This window comes from Grampus griseus, assembly GCF_964374135.1.
Source record: "Grampus griseus genome assembly, chromosome: 6".
NCBI lineage: Eukaryota > Metazoa > Chordata > Mammalia > Artiodactyla > Delphinidae > Grampus > Grampus griseus.
The window spans coordinates 64,554,700-64,571,811 of NC_139000.1; the positions used below are offsets into that span (position 1 = coordinate 64,554,700).

Sequence of the window (17,112 nt, forward strand, 5' to 3'; positions counted from 1 at the left end):
AATAGTCACTTATACTAAAATGTGTTACAATTATAGTAAGGTTTGGGTTTTACTAACACCTAATCTTTATTTTGTTTCTAGGGACAAAGAATGTGTTGCTAATCATATGAGAACAGTAGAAAATGTGCTTCATAAGGTATTATAATTTTTCTTCAATATTGTTCAAATTGTATTATGACACAGTTCTCCTAGTCATTAATTTTATTAACTGTAAAGTACTTTGATTCATTTTGTAGATTTCTTTAAAAATAAATTAACAAAAGGATCCTTTCAAATGACTGAAAATTTGTATTGAACAATGCTATATTGCATAACTTTTTTCAGAATTCACTTTATGTATGTGATAAAACTATGAAAATAGTGTTTTCCCCAAACTGGTATAATTGCACTTGAGTTATTTGTGGTCTTTGCTGACTGAACTAAAGGTCATTAAGATTCATATATGTCTCATAATGATAAAATGTTTGACCACACTGTCTAACCTCTTACCACTCTTAAACCTACTATCCTATATACATATATTGATATATAGAGAGAGACATAAAGTATTGTATTTGGCAGTACTCATATACCTTAACTTAGGCAGTAATGTTTTTCAAGTTGTAATTTACCTTTTTATAGGAATGTATTCTTAAAGTAGAAATTGAATATACTTAATAATAGTCTGTTATTTTCAATTGATTACTTCTGTATGATAAATTGACTTTTAGTTTATAGTGATGAACAGCATAATAAGGATATTACAATATTACTAAAAACTTAATATCATTAAGTATTGACTCAATACTGACTGTGTACTTTGTTAGCACTCCAGATTCAAAGATGTCTCATTATTTCATTATTTAAAAGTAGAGAAATGTTATTTGTTTCTGTTATTATTTAACAGACAATTTGTTGGAATAATGTAAATACCTAGTACTTTTAAGATATATGGAATTTATGAATGAATCATATTTAGAATAATTTTGTGAATCAAATTTTTTATACAATATAGTTTTAAAATCACTTAAAAATATCCTAAAAACTGATCCTGTTAAGGAAATACAAAATAACATCAATAAACATGTTTAATACATTTTAACATTTTAAAAACAATGGACCTCTGTATTCTTTGATATTGAAAGTGACTAGCAAAAAGTGACTCACAGAGAGTATTCTGAAAAAAGGAATCTAATACTCTGAGTGCTATTTTTAAGCAATATTATTTGAAATTGTGATTTCTCCTCCTTCCCACTTAAAAAAATTTAGCCTGTCGGTATAGTTTAAATATAATCACATCAAATCCATACATGCTAGAAATCTGAAATTTAGGTTTGTAGGAAAAGAGACATCTTTGGTTAGATTTTTTTGGGTATATGGTGAGACTTCCGATAGGAAAAATAAATTATGTCATGTATATGGCATACCTTTTTATACCAGTTAATGTTGCCTTTGAAATCAATTGTTTGTCATCTCCCCAGACAGAGGAAAGTAATGTTGGTTAGCAGCTGTTTTGGGAATGGACTTTGATATCAAACAAAAACCATCATCAATGTGAAATATAAATGTTGTACCTTACCCTTTCATTATGAGAATGGCAAAATATGTATTTTAAATACAATAAAGACTGATTGCAACAGGACAGTTGTAATCATACACTTCTTCATTTGCAGTTCTTTTGATTTTCGTGTCATATGGAAAGAAAGATGTCTGCAGAATTGGCCTACAACCACTGTAGATTTACTTTTGCTATATGGCTTTTTAATCTCCCTTCAGATGTAATAGTTAGTTATTTTGATTTAAGTCTCTGGAAATTTCTATATGTATAGTGATTTTAAAATTATCAATTACTTTTCAAGCTTGAAGTGAAAATTTAGGAAAGGCTAATTGATTATTGGGCTAATTCTCTTTTCTACGAAGTATGGGTGACAATGAATGGGTGATAAGGAAGAGACCCAGAGGGTACCTCTGAAGCTCTCAGGAAGGTGCAGCCCACCTGTCTTCAAGCCAGAGTTTGCAGGTTTATTTTTTTGGCCACTGTGGACTGTCCAGTGGCATTTTGCTGTCTTGGAGAATCTAAGAGTAGTATAGAAGGAGGGTCCAGGCTCTTTCATGGTACAGTAAAAATGACTGGGGTTACATCCAACCTCTTCAGCATAGTTTACTGTACATAGTCAAATAGTATAGCTATTCATATTTCTTAACCACATACGTTTGCAAGGTATGCACCAGTTATTCTAGAATAAAACCAAATTTTAACCTGCTGAATTGAATTTTAATACTAACTTCTGACACAATAATCAAATAAAAAGAACTTACTTTCATGTAGAAATTATTTTCTTGTACTTTAAAGAACTTAAACTAAACATGTTTGCTTTTAGGAAAAGTGATTACTTTTTGGATATTTGTTAATTTTTAACTTTGACGCATTAACATTCAACTTTTCAAATCCTAAAACTGTATTATACACAGCTGTTTACTGTATATTATTTTTAAAATCCCATTTGGGACTGATACTAGTATTTAATAAAGAAGGCTAGTCATTTTTTATTTAAAAGCATATACTGTTTTTTTCAAAGAAACAGAAGTTTTTTTAAAAAAATTACATTTAAATATATTTTATTTATGGCTGTTTTAAATATAGGCCAGAAGTTAACTTTTTATTAAGAAACTTTTTGGGGGCTTATTTCAGGTTATTTGGGGTTAAGAAAAGTAAGACAAAGAGAAAAACAAAATCATTACAACTTTTCACGAGGTACATTTTTTTTAATACACACACTTTTCTATTTAGTTGAATTCTGAACTACTTTTTGTATTTTAGAAAAAACATAACTATTGAACTTTAAAAAAAAATCACCATTTAAACCATTTAAAAAATGTACAGTTCAGTGGCTTTCAATGTATTTACAATGTTGTGCAACCACCACAACTATCTAACTCCAGAATATTTTTATCACCCCCAAAAGAAACCCAGTAGCCATTAAGCAGTCACTCCTATACCCCCTCATCCCATTCTGTGGGTTGTCTTTTTACTTTTTTGTTCGTGTCCTTTGATCAACAAAAGTTTTGAACTTTGATGAAGTCCAGTTTTTTCTTTTGTTGCTCATGTGTTTGGTCTCATATCTAAGAATGCATTGCCAAATCCAAGGTCATGAGGATTTTACCCTATGTTTTCTTCGAAGAGTTTTATAGTGTTAACTCTCATATCTAGGTCTTTTGTCCATATTGAGTTAATTTTTGTATGTGGTATGATGCAAGGATCCAACTTCACTCTTTTCCATGGATATCCAGTTATCCCAGCACCATTTATTAAAAAGACTGTTCTTTCCCTCCATTCAGTAATCTTAGTAGCCTTAGTGAAAATCAGTTGACTATATCAATTGACAAATCAATTGATCATATGAAAATATAACTGATTTTTGGGTGTTGATCTTGTATACTGCAACTTTGCTGAATTTATTAGCTCTAATAACTTTTTTGTGGATTCTTTAAGACTTTCTGTATATAAGATTGTGATATCTACAAATAAAAGATAGTTTTACCTCTTTCTAATTTGGATGCCCGCCCTCCTCCCTCCCTTCCTCCCTCTCTTCCTTTTCTTTCCCTCCCTCCCTCCCTTTATTCCTTTATTTCATCTCATTGCCTGACTAGAACTTCCAGTCCTAGCCGTATGATAATATGATGACAACAGACTTTCTTGTGTGTTGTTCCTAATCTTATGGGGAAAGCTTTTGGTCTTGCACCATTAAATGTTATAGACGTCCTGTATCAGATTGAGGAAGTTCTTTCCTGTTTCTAGTATTTTGAAGTTTTCTTGTCATGAAAGGGTGTTGTTGGGTTTTGTCATATGCTGTTTCTGCATCAAATGAGATGATTTTTTTAAAAAAATCTTCATTCTGCTAATGTTGTGTACTGCATAGATTGACTTATATATGTTAAACCATCTTTGCATTTCTGGTATAAACACCACTTCATTGTGGAGTATAATCATTTGAATATGCTGCTAGATTTGGTTTGCTAGTATTTTTTGAGGATTTTTGTATCTATGATCATAAGAGAGATTGGTCTGCAGTTTTCCTGTTATATCTTTGTCTGGCTTTGGTTTCAGAGTAATACTGGCCTCATAGAATGAATTTAGGAGTAGCCCCTCCACTTCAATTTTTTTGGGAGACTTTGAGAAAGATTGGTGTTAATTGTTTAAATTTTTGGTAGAATTTACCAGTAAAGCTGTCTTGTCCTGTGATTTTCTCTGCTGGAAACTTTTTGAATACTGATTCAATCTCTTTCCTTGTAATAAATCTATTTAGATTATCTGTTTCTTTTTGATTCAGCTTTGGTAGTTCATGTGTTTCTAGGAATTTATCTTTTTCATCTAGGTTATGTAATTTGTTGACATAAAGTTGTTCATTTTCTTAGAATTGTTTTATTTCTGTAAGGTCAGTAGTAAAATGTCCCCAATTTAATTCTAATTTTAGTAATTTATTAATCTTTTTTTCTTGGTGAGTCTAGTTAAGGTTTGTCAATTTTGTTGATCTTTTCAAGGTACCAAATTTGGTTTTCTTGATTTGCTCTATTATTTTTCTGTTCTCTATTGTGTTTATCTCTGTTCCGATCTTTATTATTTCCTTCCTTTTGTTTGCTTTGGGTTTAGTTTGATCCTCTTTTTCCAATTCCCTCTGATAGAAGGTTAGGTTATTGATTTGAGATCTTTGTTCTTTTTACATGTAGGCGTTTAAGCCATAAATTTCCATGTGAACACTGCTGTCACTGCTTCCCATAAGTTTTGGTATGTTGTGTTTTTGTTTTCATTTATCTCAAAGTATTTTCTAATTTCTCTGTGATTTCTTCTTTGACCTATTCATTGTTTAAGAGTGTGTTGTTTAATTTCCAAAATATTTGGGCATTTTCCAGATATCTTTTTGCTATTTAGTTCTAAGGTAATTCTGTATGGTTTGAAATAGTTTATAAGTATTGTTTTATGTAGTTGTCTTTTAAATCATATAGAAAAAAAGAGGATTTACAAATCATAAATACATTAATACTGACTTTTATATTTATGTATTCAGTTTCCTTCACTGGTATTCTTGATTTCTTCTTGTGGATTTGAGTTACTGTCTAGTGTCCTTTCATTTCAGACCAAAGGACTCCCTTTAGCCTTTCTTCTAGGGCAGGACTAGTGGTAAAGAACTCCCTCAGCTTTTTATCTTGGAATGGCTTACTTTCTCCTTCATTTTGGAAGAATATTTTTGTTGGATATAGAATTTTAGATTGACAATTTTTTTCCCCCAGCACTTTGAATATGTCAACTCCAAAATTTCTATTTGGTTCCTTTCTATGCTTTTTATCTATTTATATTTCTCATCTGCAAGATGTTACTCTCGCGGTTTCCTTTGGTTCTTTGTACATGGTTTCCTTTAACTTTTGAAACACATTTGAAATAATTGATTTAAGGTGATTGTGTGATAATCTAGTATCTAAGCTTCCTCAGGAACAGTTCCTATTAATTTCTGTTTTTCTTATGTATGGGCCATACCTTCTTATTTCTTTGCATACTTCAAAATTTTTTATTGAAAAGTAGATATTTTGAATATATAATGTGGTAACTCTGGAAATCAGATTCTCTCCCAACCCTAGTGTTTGTTGTTGCTGTTTACTCTAGTAGTTTTTGTTTTCTCAGTGACTTCCTGAACTAATTTCATAAGGTCTGTATTCTTGGTCATGTGTGGCCACTGAAACCTCTGTTCTGTTAACTTAGTGGTCTGTTAGTATTTCGATGGAGATTTCCTTAAATACCAAGATTCAGGTGATTTTTCTTGATTAAGATTTTACCTGGTTGCTGTAAACTTTCAGATAGTTTTCAGAGTTCTGAAAAAGTTGATTCTGATAAATTTTGCCAGTTTATTCATTGCTTTTATGTAGGGACTGGCTTTTGGGGTTCCTTACTCTGCCATTTTTCCTCACATCTCTCCCTAAAATTGTATACATTTATTTTCCTAATAATTTTACCAGAAGGCTTCTAATATTACTGATAATATATCCTCTCAGGAATTGAAATTTTTAAAAAATTAAGAGCCCTCCAAACATGCTTAATTATTTCTATTGTGAGGAAAACAGAGAAAGTACAATAATTATATCAAAATAATTTTCAGGACAGGGTAATGATTGGATGGAGAGGATAATGTCTGGATTATTTAGGGTTAGGTATGAGAAAATTAAGTTATGTTAGTATTTATTTGATACTAACAGATGTCTTGTTTTACTGTAGCTGTGGGTGAAAGTAAGTCAATTTTGGTAAAGTTGGAATGTGGGGAAGAATCTGAATATTTTTTGTCATCTTTTTAAAATTATTTTTCAATTAGCAGAATGGCTGGATTCTTGAGGCTTTTAGAGATTGCTTGAGTTTGGAAGGATTAAATTGTTTCCTATGTATGATCATAGCGTACTATGAACTTTAAAATTACCTCTGAACATTTATGAGAAGTGTCAGATGCCTTTTCAATAAGATGACTAAAAGATAAAACAGGAAGTCACAATCTTGAAACCTCAGAAGATTAGAATACCTGAATCTATAAATCCTGTAAACTTATAAGGCTGAAGTGACACTAGACCAATGACTAGGAAGTTACAGGGGTTTTTGATGACACTCTTGGATTTGCTTGTACAATGAAGTCACTTAAAACCTCTAATCCAACATAAAACACAATATTTACTGTAAATAGTTAAGTCCTACAAATGCTTTTTGAATGTATATTATGGGCCAGAAACTGTACCAGCCTTTGGGGAAACAAACACACACACACAAACAACAACAACAACAACATTATATATGTGTATGTATGTAGGTAGGTAGGTAGGTACATATCTCATAGTCCTTTTCTTCAAGGTAGAGACACAGATAATTCCAGTATACTATGATAAATATGCATCCATAGATGCAGTTCCATATCCGTTTAGATAGGGTTATTCACCTGTGCGGCATGCTTAGAAAACCCAAGGTTGGCTGGAAATTTCTCAGAAGAAAATTAAAGCCTGGAAGGGGTTTGAAGTATGAGGAAAGACGGGAAAGGCATTCCAGCAGAGAGAGTAGCATGTGCAAGTGCATGGAAGCATGAATAGCCAAATAGCCTCAATTCAGTATTAAGTGCAAGGAGAGTGCTGAATGAGGCAGGTGGCAGCCAGGTCACGGAAGAACTTTTTTTTTTTTGGCTGTTTTAAGAATCTTGGATCTTTATTATGGAGGAAGTGAGACTAAACTAGGGTTTAAACTAAGGAGTGATGTGGTCAGATTTCCGTACTGAATTGGGGCTCTAGGGGGGCACATCTGCAGACTGGAAATACTGAGTAGTGAAGGTGGTTTTTAAGAACTGTGATTCTGTAGGCTAGATGAGTGCTGGTGAAGGTTTGGACCAGGAGAGTGATGATTGGTGGTGTCAGAAGAAAGGATATGAAGCTCATTTAGTAAAATGGCACATGGAGATGTGAAAGGCAGGGGAGGATGACTCCCAAGATGGGCAGTGTGATTAACTGATGTTGGGAAAACAAAGAGAGGAGCAGGCTTTTTCTCTTTTTTCTTTTTTTTTCTTTTGTTAGGGAGAAAAAGGGAGACAATGATGAGTTTTGTTTTGGAAATACTGAGTTTAAGGTAATATGGAGTGATCAGCAGGATATGTGAGTCAGGACCTCAGGGGAAAAGTCAGGACTAAAGGTAAAGGTTTGAGATTGATTAACATAATTCTCTCTGGCAAAGAAAGAAGGTAGTATAGCAATTGACAGGAGAAACAAGACATTATAGATAAATGGGAGGCTAGGAAATACATTTTGAGAGATTAATTATGCCAGTAGAGTTTGAAGTCCTTGAGGGATGGAATTCTGTCTCCTTAATTTTTATATCCTCAGCATCTACCACAGTGCCTGGTACGCAGTAGGCACTTAATGAATGTTTGTTGAATGAGTCAAACTTTTACCATCACCCAGTCTCTAAACATAACTAAAGCCACCTCTAGATCCCAGTGGAAGTCTTGCTGATACTGTCTTTAGTTTTTTGATTGCTAAAAATAGCATATGTATTTACTTTGCCTAATCAAGCTCTAGAGGAGAAAGCCTAGATTCAATTATAAGGATGTCCCTAAGAAAGAGAGATATGCTAACAACAAATTTATAGGTAATAGCTAGTTTAACTCCTATGAAGTAGAAAGATGGTTACTTCTATTGTTAGAGTGGATTCTGGAATAAATAGAGTCAAGTAGAATCTGACAGGTGAAGACTCTAAATAGGCAAATCTTTAAATGTGATTTTATAATCTTACCTTAAAAAATGGTTAATGACAATATTTGGTAATACATAGTTAACTTTGATTTTTAATTTTCAATGCATTTACAAGGAATACAAAGACCACAGAATAATTTTTATTTAATGAAACTGACAGTTATTTTAAAGCTGAAACAATGGTCATCTGCCTCTAATAATGCAGCTTTAAGTGACTTATTAATGACTCTCTGTTCCTTATGATCTTTGAGCCCCTTTCCGTTCTCAGTTTCTTGATGCTGGTTCTGAAGATCAGCTGTGCAGGACATACAGGTGTTAGCACAGCTGGCTTGCTGATGACAACTCTTCCATATAGCTGTCTTGTGTGTCATCATTCATATTGTTCAGTGTCATTCTGACCTAGCCAAGCTAAAAATGGTACTCCAGCTCAAGAGGGATTTAAAAACCTTGACAGACTAAAGATGAGACCACAGAATTTCGTGTACGTGTGCTTACCAGTTTTTAGCTTAAACACATCTAAATAACTAATTTCAGTGTGCGTCTGTCTTTACCCTTTGAAATAATTTACCCTAGGAAAGAAAATATCTTTGTGTGGAGAACTGTAGCAATTCATAAATACTTTTCTCTATTCTTGAATATGGGTTTTGTGTTTGTTTAAATAACTCAAGGTCACAGTCAATTTATGAGATGCATTCTATGGTATATAACCTACACCACAAATTTATCATGCTGTCTAGTGCCTTTATAAGATGTCCATGATTAAATCACCCTATTTTTCCAGCTTGATAATTTGATTTGAGGGTTCAGTTTTTCACATCCTTAATTGGGATGTAGGCAGCTTGATTCAAAAGATCAGTTTTTTACTTCCATAATTGGGATGGAACTATAATGTGTGGGGTGTTTGTGGTAGTGGTGGATTTTGCCCTTTTTTCTGGTGACAGCAGCAGGCCGTCATTGGAGAGTTCTGGCTCTGCTCCAGGGTTGTAGGTTAAATTAAATAACCTGCCAGCAAAATAAGGCTAGTTTCTCACTTCCTTCTTTTCAAGTGAGGGGTTTCCGTGCCTGCTGCAGCACCAGTGGAACGCCTGCTCCTGCTGCGAGTGCCAAGGTCTCCTTCCTGCAGGTGTGGAGCACAGCTGGAACTGCTGCACACATCTTGGAACCTCATAGTTTGGGGGTCTTCTCTGTGAGATTATGGCCATTGTATAAGAACGATTGCTGCACAGATACTTGTCTCCCAGTATGATAATTGTGTGTGTGTGTGTGTGTGTGTGTGTGAGAGAGAGAGAGAGAGAGAGAGAGAGAGAGAGAGAGAGAGAGAGAGAGAGAGAGAGAGAGAAAGAACAGGGGAGACGGGTTGGGGAGAAAAAACATGAATGAATGAAAATGCCCACAGATCCAATGAAACTACTGAGGAAAATAAGGATGTTTCAATAATAGTCTCCACTGCTTATCACAAAACTACTTATGTGACACACATTTTTGCTAGCTTGCCAGACAAGGGACAAAGGAAAGGAAAAATAAGATAGTGCTGCTTTTTAGGTAGGGAAATGGAAGGAGTACCAAAATCTTGAGCCATTTCCTCATCTATTGACTGTTAATTGTGGATATTTAGAGGCATTATTATTTGTTGCTAGGAGCACTGGACACAGTATCCTCATATTAGGGATGGCAGTAGCTCTTTCACAAGGTGAATGACAGAATGAAGTGAGGTAGTGTGGTGAGTACTCTGAAAAGTATGAAGTACTTTTGGAAGTGCTAGTGGTATTGTTACTAATAAGAATAGTACTGTACTTTATCCATTTCATGAATTAATTAGTTAACGAAAAGGTAAAAGAGGGAAATATCCATTTAGTTGTAACTGTCCATTTGTGAATGTCATTTGCATTGCATTGACATGCTTTAATCCCTGCTTCTGTCAGGGATTAAAGCATGGGCACATACCAGGGTGCTGGAACTGTCTAAATATCTTTTTGTTATCCTCTCTTTCCTACTGCCTTATAGAATTTGCAAGTTTGGAATGATGTTCTTATTTGATCACATGCTTACTAAGAACCTCTGTATGCATAGGGTTTTTTCTGCTGCTAGTGTTATTGCAGAGTATATAGTTAACTCTGGCGGATTCCCTTCTCTCTGTATTTATAAAAGACTCTCCAGTATGCCTATACTACTTGTTTAGCCAAATTTTCTGTTGTTTAGGTATTAGAGTGGTGATCAGTCATTGGACCAGGAAAGTTAGACCCAGTCAAGTTGTATACTGGACTATGTAAAACTTGAAAGAAGGAGTGAGAGGTATTTGTGAGATGGCACCCTGTGTTAGTGATACAGGGTTTACTCACCAGAAATTTTTCATGCATTCTCTGATGAGATGTGGTCATTTAAAAAAAAATCTATAGATGGTGAAAAATATAGTCTTTCCTTCTATACCTCTGAGGCAGGGGATGGCCGACATTTTCTGTAAAGGGCCAGATAGTAAATATTTTAGGCTTTGTGGACCATATGGTCTCTGTCTCAACTATTCAACTCTATCCTCATAGCAGGAAAGCAGCCAAAGACAATAGCTAAGTGAGTGGGTGTGGCTGTGTTCCAATAAAACTTTATTTACAACAACATGCGGTGGTCTGGATTTGGTCCCTGGGCTGTAGTGTGCCAACTGCACTCTGCACTCTAGTGCACAGGGTGAAAAATAATGCCTAGGCTGCTCTAGTGTATAAGGTGAAAAATAGAATAAAGAGAGAAGGGAAAGCAATTAGGAATCAATGGAAGTGGAAGGAAGTACAGAGGAGGAAGTAGGACAAAGGAAGGCAGGGAATGGTGGCATAGTAAAACCTGAACACAGGATGATAAAAGTGGAAGTTACAGGAAATATTGTTGGGATCTGTATATGACGGAAATCTCTCTGGTTAAAAAGGTTTATTTTGAAGTATTGGGGGCCGTAATAGATTGGAATTAATAAAGTTTTAGGCAGGTCAGGAGTATGATATAAAAGTCTGATTATCAGTTGCTTTTCCCAGGCATTCAAGATTCAGACATTGTGTACATCTTCTTACACGTGTTCTTAAATGTATCTGAGTTTTTATCAAAACCCTTACTGCTTCATCCTGGGTATCCTATTGGTAAAAACACAACTAGTACCATATTTCATGAATTTTTAAAAAATTAATTGGAACATTGGGTGCAGAGGGCTTTATAACTGTGCATGATAAAAGATGCAGGTTCATATTTTGAGAGTTGAGCAGTTTTTCTAAAAATGACTAGTTTAATTTCATAGTTGATGTATCTAGCAGAAATAGTTTTTTGTGTTTTGGTAGCAGTACAGAAGATTAGGAAAGATTGGTGGCTTGTGAGAAAACGCTAATCAGAGGAATAGGAACAGTACAGTATGGATCTGAAGAATCACTTAAACCTGGAACTGGATTGTTACAATAAAATAAATATTTCCTAATGATGTTTTGGCTTCTTAAAAAGTTTCTTTTTTTTTGCTATATGCCTCTGTTTTTCTTGTTTATTATGGCATTATCTTTGAGAAATATCTGCTTTCTGAAAGTATGTAATACAAAAGGGAGAACGTAAACTGCTCTTTCTAAAAATCAAAAATTTAAGGTGGAGTAATATAAGTATGCTTTTCTTTATTCTTTATCAAAATATTATGAAATTGTAGTTTTTATAGAATGTTATAAAAATGTATACAATTTTATAGTTGAGATTTATATTGTAGAATTCTTTGACAAATTTTATTATATGTTAAAATGAACTGTTAGCCATTTTAAAGTAGAAAAATATTATATATATATATTTATTGCTCACATATATAAATAACTCAGAGTAAAAAGGGTATAGTATCTGAATGATAGGATGAATAATGATGTACTGTAGCAGAATTAAATGTTGGCTTTTGAAATTATAATTTCAGATTAATTTGAAATTATAATTTAATCCATAGACAGGTGATGATGGTTGTTCTAATCCTAAATTCACACTAAAATCTTTATTTTAAAAGGTGAACCTACTTTTCCCTAGGAAGAGTAGGAAGAAAAATAATTTTATTGTTCTAATATTGTTACTTCAAAATTTTTTTGACAGTAAAGAAATTTACTTTAAATTCTCACTTTTGAAAGACCATTTTTTATCCAGTGGGCAGCATTTCCTAAAGAAATCCCACTTATCTCCTTTCTGCTCTTAGTCACTTTGTTCTCAGCCTGCTGTTCTATTTTTCTTATGAACTAATTTAATGAAATAAGGTGAGAGTCTTTTTACTTACTGTTCTGTGTTGAATCTCTTCCCTCTTTATCCTTGTTCACACACTGATATTGAGACTTGCCTTTTGCATTCTTTCTGAACAGTCTCCCCTTTTCGCCCTTTCTTTTTCCTGTTCCCTGTCACCTTTCCTTGCTTCTCTTTGCTGCATCATTATATTTTCACTTGTCCTAGTGTCACTGTTTTGTATTCTTTCAACATGATGCTTTCACTCCCCTTTTCCATTAAAATAAAAGAATTCTTGGTCAATCTTTTATCAAGACTTAAAAAAATCCTTTTCCTTGAAATATGTGGAGACTATTTTAGATGCCTATTTTCAAAGTTTTGATTTAATTTCAAAGTGGGAAGAAACTCTTAAATTTTAGTAGAAATATTTGTGAGATTATATCATGGGGCACCGTCTCTTGATGGCACTGCCAACATTCAACAGATAAGTTATAATTTAATGATAGTTTAACACATGCATGTTATTCAAATAATGTTATAATTATGATGCCCATCATTAGGTTTAGCAATACAACTGCATTTTGAGTTTTTTCCCTATCTAATACAAATACAAAGAATTATTTCATTTGGCAAATTAAATAATGTTGTAGTGAAAATGTTAATTTGACAATAAATCACAGTTTTAAATCCCAGATGCCCCGGCTTAATGTTGTTCAGAAAGTTTATTTAGAGAATATAAAATGTGGCTTAGTGTTCCTGTATGTCAGGCTTCACAGATGAAGTATGGTGCCTGATATTAATCAGGTTAAAGGACCTCCAGTGCTTGGAGTGTGTTGTGGATTATACCTACATTGCTCATAGCCTCCCCCCTGCCCCCCCCCCTTGCCCATATTAGCAATCTGCTTTTGTACTTTGACATCCAGGATTTCCCTAGTGAATTTTGTCACAGAAAAAAGAGAATCATCAATATCGCAGTTAAACTTGACTTTCAAAGCTAATAGTATCTCATTTGGGGGCTCAAATTTAATAAATTTTCTTTGATTCTGGGTGAGTTTTTAAACATCAAACAATGAATTGGCCAGGGTGCAGTAAAATATTTAGATCTATTGACTGTTGTTCAGAAGGGTAGAAGGCAAAACACTAGTGGTTTGATGTTGATAAATTCTCAGTACCTTAATCCACATTAATGTTTTCTTTTATCTGAGTGCACATTGGTGACGACAAAAAAAAAAAAAAGGCAAGAGAAGGTGTCCATACATATAAGATATAAAACCTAAATCATATTTCACAAATGTCTTTGCTTTATTTTGTTAAGTGAGTTAAAAGCATTCTCATCTTAACTGAAGCCTGGAGAATGTTTGTTACAGATAAATATACATTCTGAATTAGGACTCCGGCGTGAATATCATACTCACACTGTTATAGAAATTGCATTATAGTGTATGTTTTACAGCATACACTTTGACATTCACTTATTGACAGAAATTCTTCAGCTCAACTTGAGAGTATAAGGATTTTTATAACTTAGATTAGCACGAACGATGAAAGATGTCATCACGTATTTGCGCATGTTTGCTGATTTAAGGAAACCCTATGTAGTATGATAGTTCATTCATAAAGTAAGAAATAACTCAAACAGTTTTACAAGCTGGAATAGAAAAATGAAGGTTGGGGTTTCTATCATATATTATTGCCAAGTTACATATGAAATTGCTCAGGTAAAACTAGAGATATAAATACATTTATTTGAGCAATGATAGTTCTCCCCATTCTTGACCTTTGCTACCTCATAAAAACTCATTTTGTCCTGTGGTTTTAAGCTAATTGTATACTATTTATCAAATATATGGTGTCAAAAAGATAATTTTTTAAAACCTATTCAGGTATAAGGAAAGTTAGGAAATATGTATACATATGAAAACTGCTATCATTAAACTGTGTGATTGAAGATGAAAGATCACTGGTCTTAAAAGAAAACTAAACTGTGGAATTTTTGAGGCTTTTACTAAGTTTGGAAATTAAAAATGAAAATACCTGTTTCTGAGCATTTTCTTCTGTTTATATTATATAGTGAGTATTTCTCATTTGTCCAGAAGGTGGCAGTGTAATATCAACTGCATGTGATGCAGAGGCTAGCTAGAGAATTGGTGTTTCTCCAATTCTCTGTATCTGTGATGTGTTTGTATTGTTACCTTACTGAATACTTAAAATATAGTACAAACACTACTAATTTTATCCATTATCTTATTTAGAAGTTGTGTGACCAAGTTGGTTTATATGTATTTAATCATTAAGCCTCAAGTTTAATTTAGAGTAAAGAGGGCAAGCAGACCTCTTGCTGGTATATTTTTAAGCCTCCTTGTGTGTTGAGCATATTTGTTTTTATTCTAGAGTACATATTGAAGTTTTCTTTTCAAAGACTAGTACCTAATAACTATCTTGTTTAATATATATCAGTTAATACCAGTTAAATTAAACATGTTATTAAGAAAGTGAGAATAAATAGGAGATTGCTGTTTATTTTTGATTTTGTGGATGTTTTTTCCTTTCCTTTTTCTTCTGAGGGTGGAACAGTGAAAAAATAATTCAAAACCTCTTGATCAGAAGAGCTCCAGCGACTGTCCTTCCCTCCCTCATTTCAAGTAGGAGGATGCTTTTTCTTCTTAACATTCTCCCCCAGTACTCTGAATTAGAGATTTATTTGCAACGAAAAATCAATTAGTCCTAAATTTATTCATGGATTTCAGGTCCAGCGATCAATGCAAGTCCACTCAGTGGGCTCAAGGGGACCCAGTTCATCCCAGTTAATGTGTCTGAAGGGGAATTACCATTGATGCTATTTTTTTCCCTTTAGGTCAGAGATCAGATCTCGCTGTCACGGACTGCGGCAAGTAGGAATGACTTCACCCTGCAGCTACCCAGACTGCACCTGGAGACCTTTGCAATGGAGGGGCTCAAGGGCGGGCCAGAGGTTGTAGCGTGCCAGGTTAGAGTCTAAATTACATTGTTTGCTACCGAGACACGTAGAAAAAGAAATTGCACTAACTGCGGAGAATGGAAGCCTCCAAGTATTGTGACTAACTTGAAGAAGATGCAAATAATTTTTCCTCATTTTTCTTCCGTCATGTAACACTATATTTCACAAATAATTGTGTTTTTTTCTTTAAAGCCTAGAACTAGCCAATTAAATAATCCAGAAAAGTTTTTTATTTTTTACCAAGGAAAAACGTGCGGTTTATAGCTAAGTACAGTATTAAAAGAACATACTTTTGGGCAGCAGAGGACAATAAGACGCTAGGCTGTTATCTCTTTAAGCTAGTCTGAATTTGTAACTCTTATTGTTTTACAATAAATCACTTTAGATAAAATTATCAGGCGAGATATTTGATATTTTTCAGTGTTAATTCCAAAGTATATCCAGCATTTCTCAGGTGGCAATTTAATTTCAGCAAATCTAGAACCTAGCTGCACTTTGCATTGAAAAGTATCTTATACTTCAGTGTTTAGTTTTAATGAACTTTGTTATATGTGTCAGCTAGGTTATTTCATTTATAAAACTCAAAGCACCCAATCATGAAACCTCAAGTAACTTTAAAATAAACTTAATAAAGATATTTATTTTCAAAAACATATTTATTTTCAGATGCTGCAGCTAGCTTTCTATTCTAGGTTACTATTAGGTTATTGTGCTCATTTTTCTCCTTAGGGTTAAAAATATTTTTTAATCAGACAAAACAAAATTTAGTATGTATTTTATTCTCCCTTTAATGCCCAATTTCTTTATTAGAAAAATCTATCGACATTATGTGAACTATAGGGAGCCTGGTAATTCAAAAGAGGTTGTCCTTGTTCAATAGCACCCTAGATTTTTCAATGTATTTAAGAGAAAGATCTCTTAAAACTCAGTCCCTGTCACATTTTGAGGTTTAAGATAAACTTTTTTCATTCTTCAGTTTATGACCCTGTAAAATTTTAACTTCGTACAAAATTAATGTCAGTCCAAGTGGGGCTATGTTAATTTTTTCCTACATGCTCCATACCCTAATTTAATTTGTTATTAGTACTCAAATTAATGCTCAACAAAGAAAAAATGCTTGTTGTTTCTTTCATTAGATTGTCCACCAATATATCTAAAACATATGTAATTGTAAAACGAAGCATAAGGCATTTTTATTTTCATTTATAGGCTAGAATACTGTACCATTATTTAGTACAAGATTAAGATGTACATTTAAAATTTGATTATATTTAAGTACAATATGATTTGAGATTTTTCTAGTGGTTGTAAAGTAATCCTTTGCTTGGTTATCTTAATTCGGAATCTCACAGGGCTTAGTACTTGTCATAATTCACAAATAAAGACTTCCCCCAAACTCTAGATTGTGATGATTTGGAAAGAGACTGCTTCTTAGGAATGCCATTTTTTGAGGCAAAGCATGAACTCTATAGAGTTCTGACATCTGTGCATAACAAGAAGGAAATGGATGGGCTTGTATTTTAAACTACTGTCTTTTCCAAGTTCTAATAAAAATAGTTATGTGGGTTGCCAGATACCTAAACACTTGGGTAAATTTTGTATTGACGTGCTGTAACATGCATTGTAGTTTAGTAATATATGTTTTGGTTTAGTATCCTGTGCAGAGAAGAGCACATATTTGAGCCCTA

The 17,112-nt window shown here is 33.5% G+C and overlaps 1 protein-coding gene across 3 annotated transcripts in view; it reads left to right on the forward strand.

The window, feature by feature from the left end:
• CCDC171 (coiled-coil domain containing 171) overlaps positions 1-17,112 on the forward strand; it is a 348,708-nt gene that overhangs the window by 249,304 nt on the left and 82,292 nt on the right. For all 3 annotated transcript variants that reach the window (XM_082657166.1, XM_082657167.1, XM_082657168.1), the window contains 2 exons: positions 82-136; positions 15,302-15,433. In XM_082657166.1, the coding sequence (XP_082513292.1) occupies positions 82-136; positions 15,302-15,433 (187 nt within the window). The remainder of the gene's footprint in view (positions 1-81; positions 137-15,301; positions 15,434-17,112) is intronic.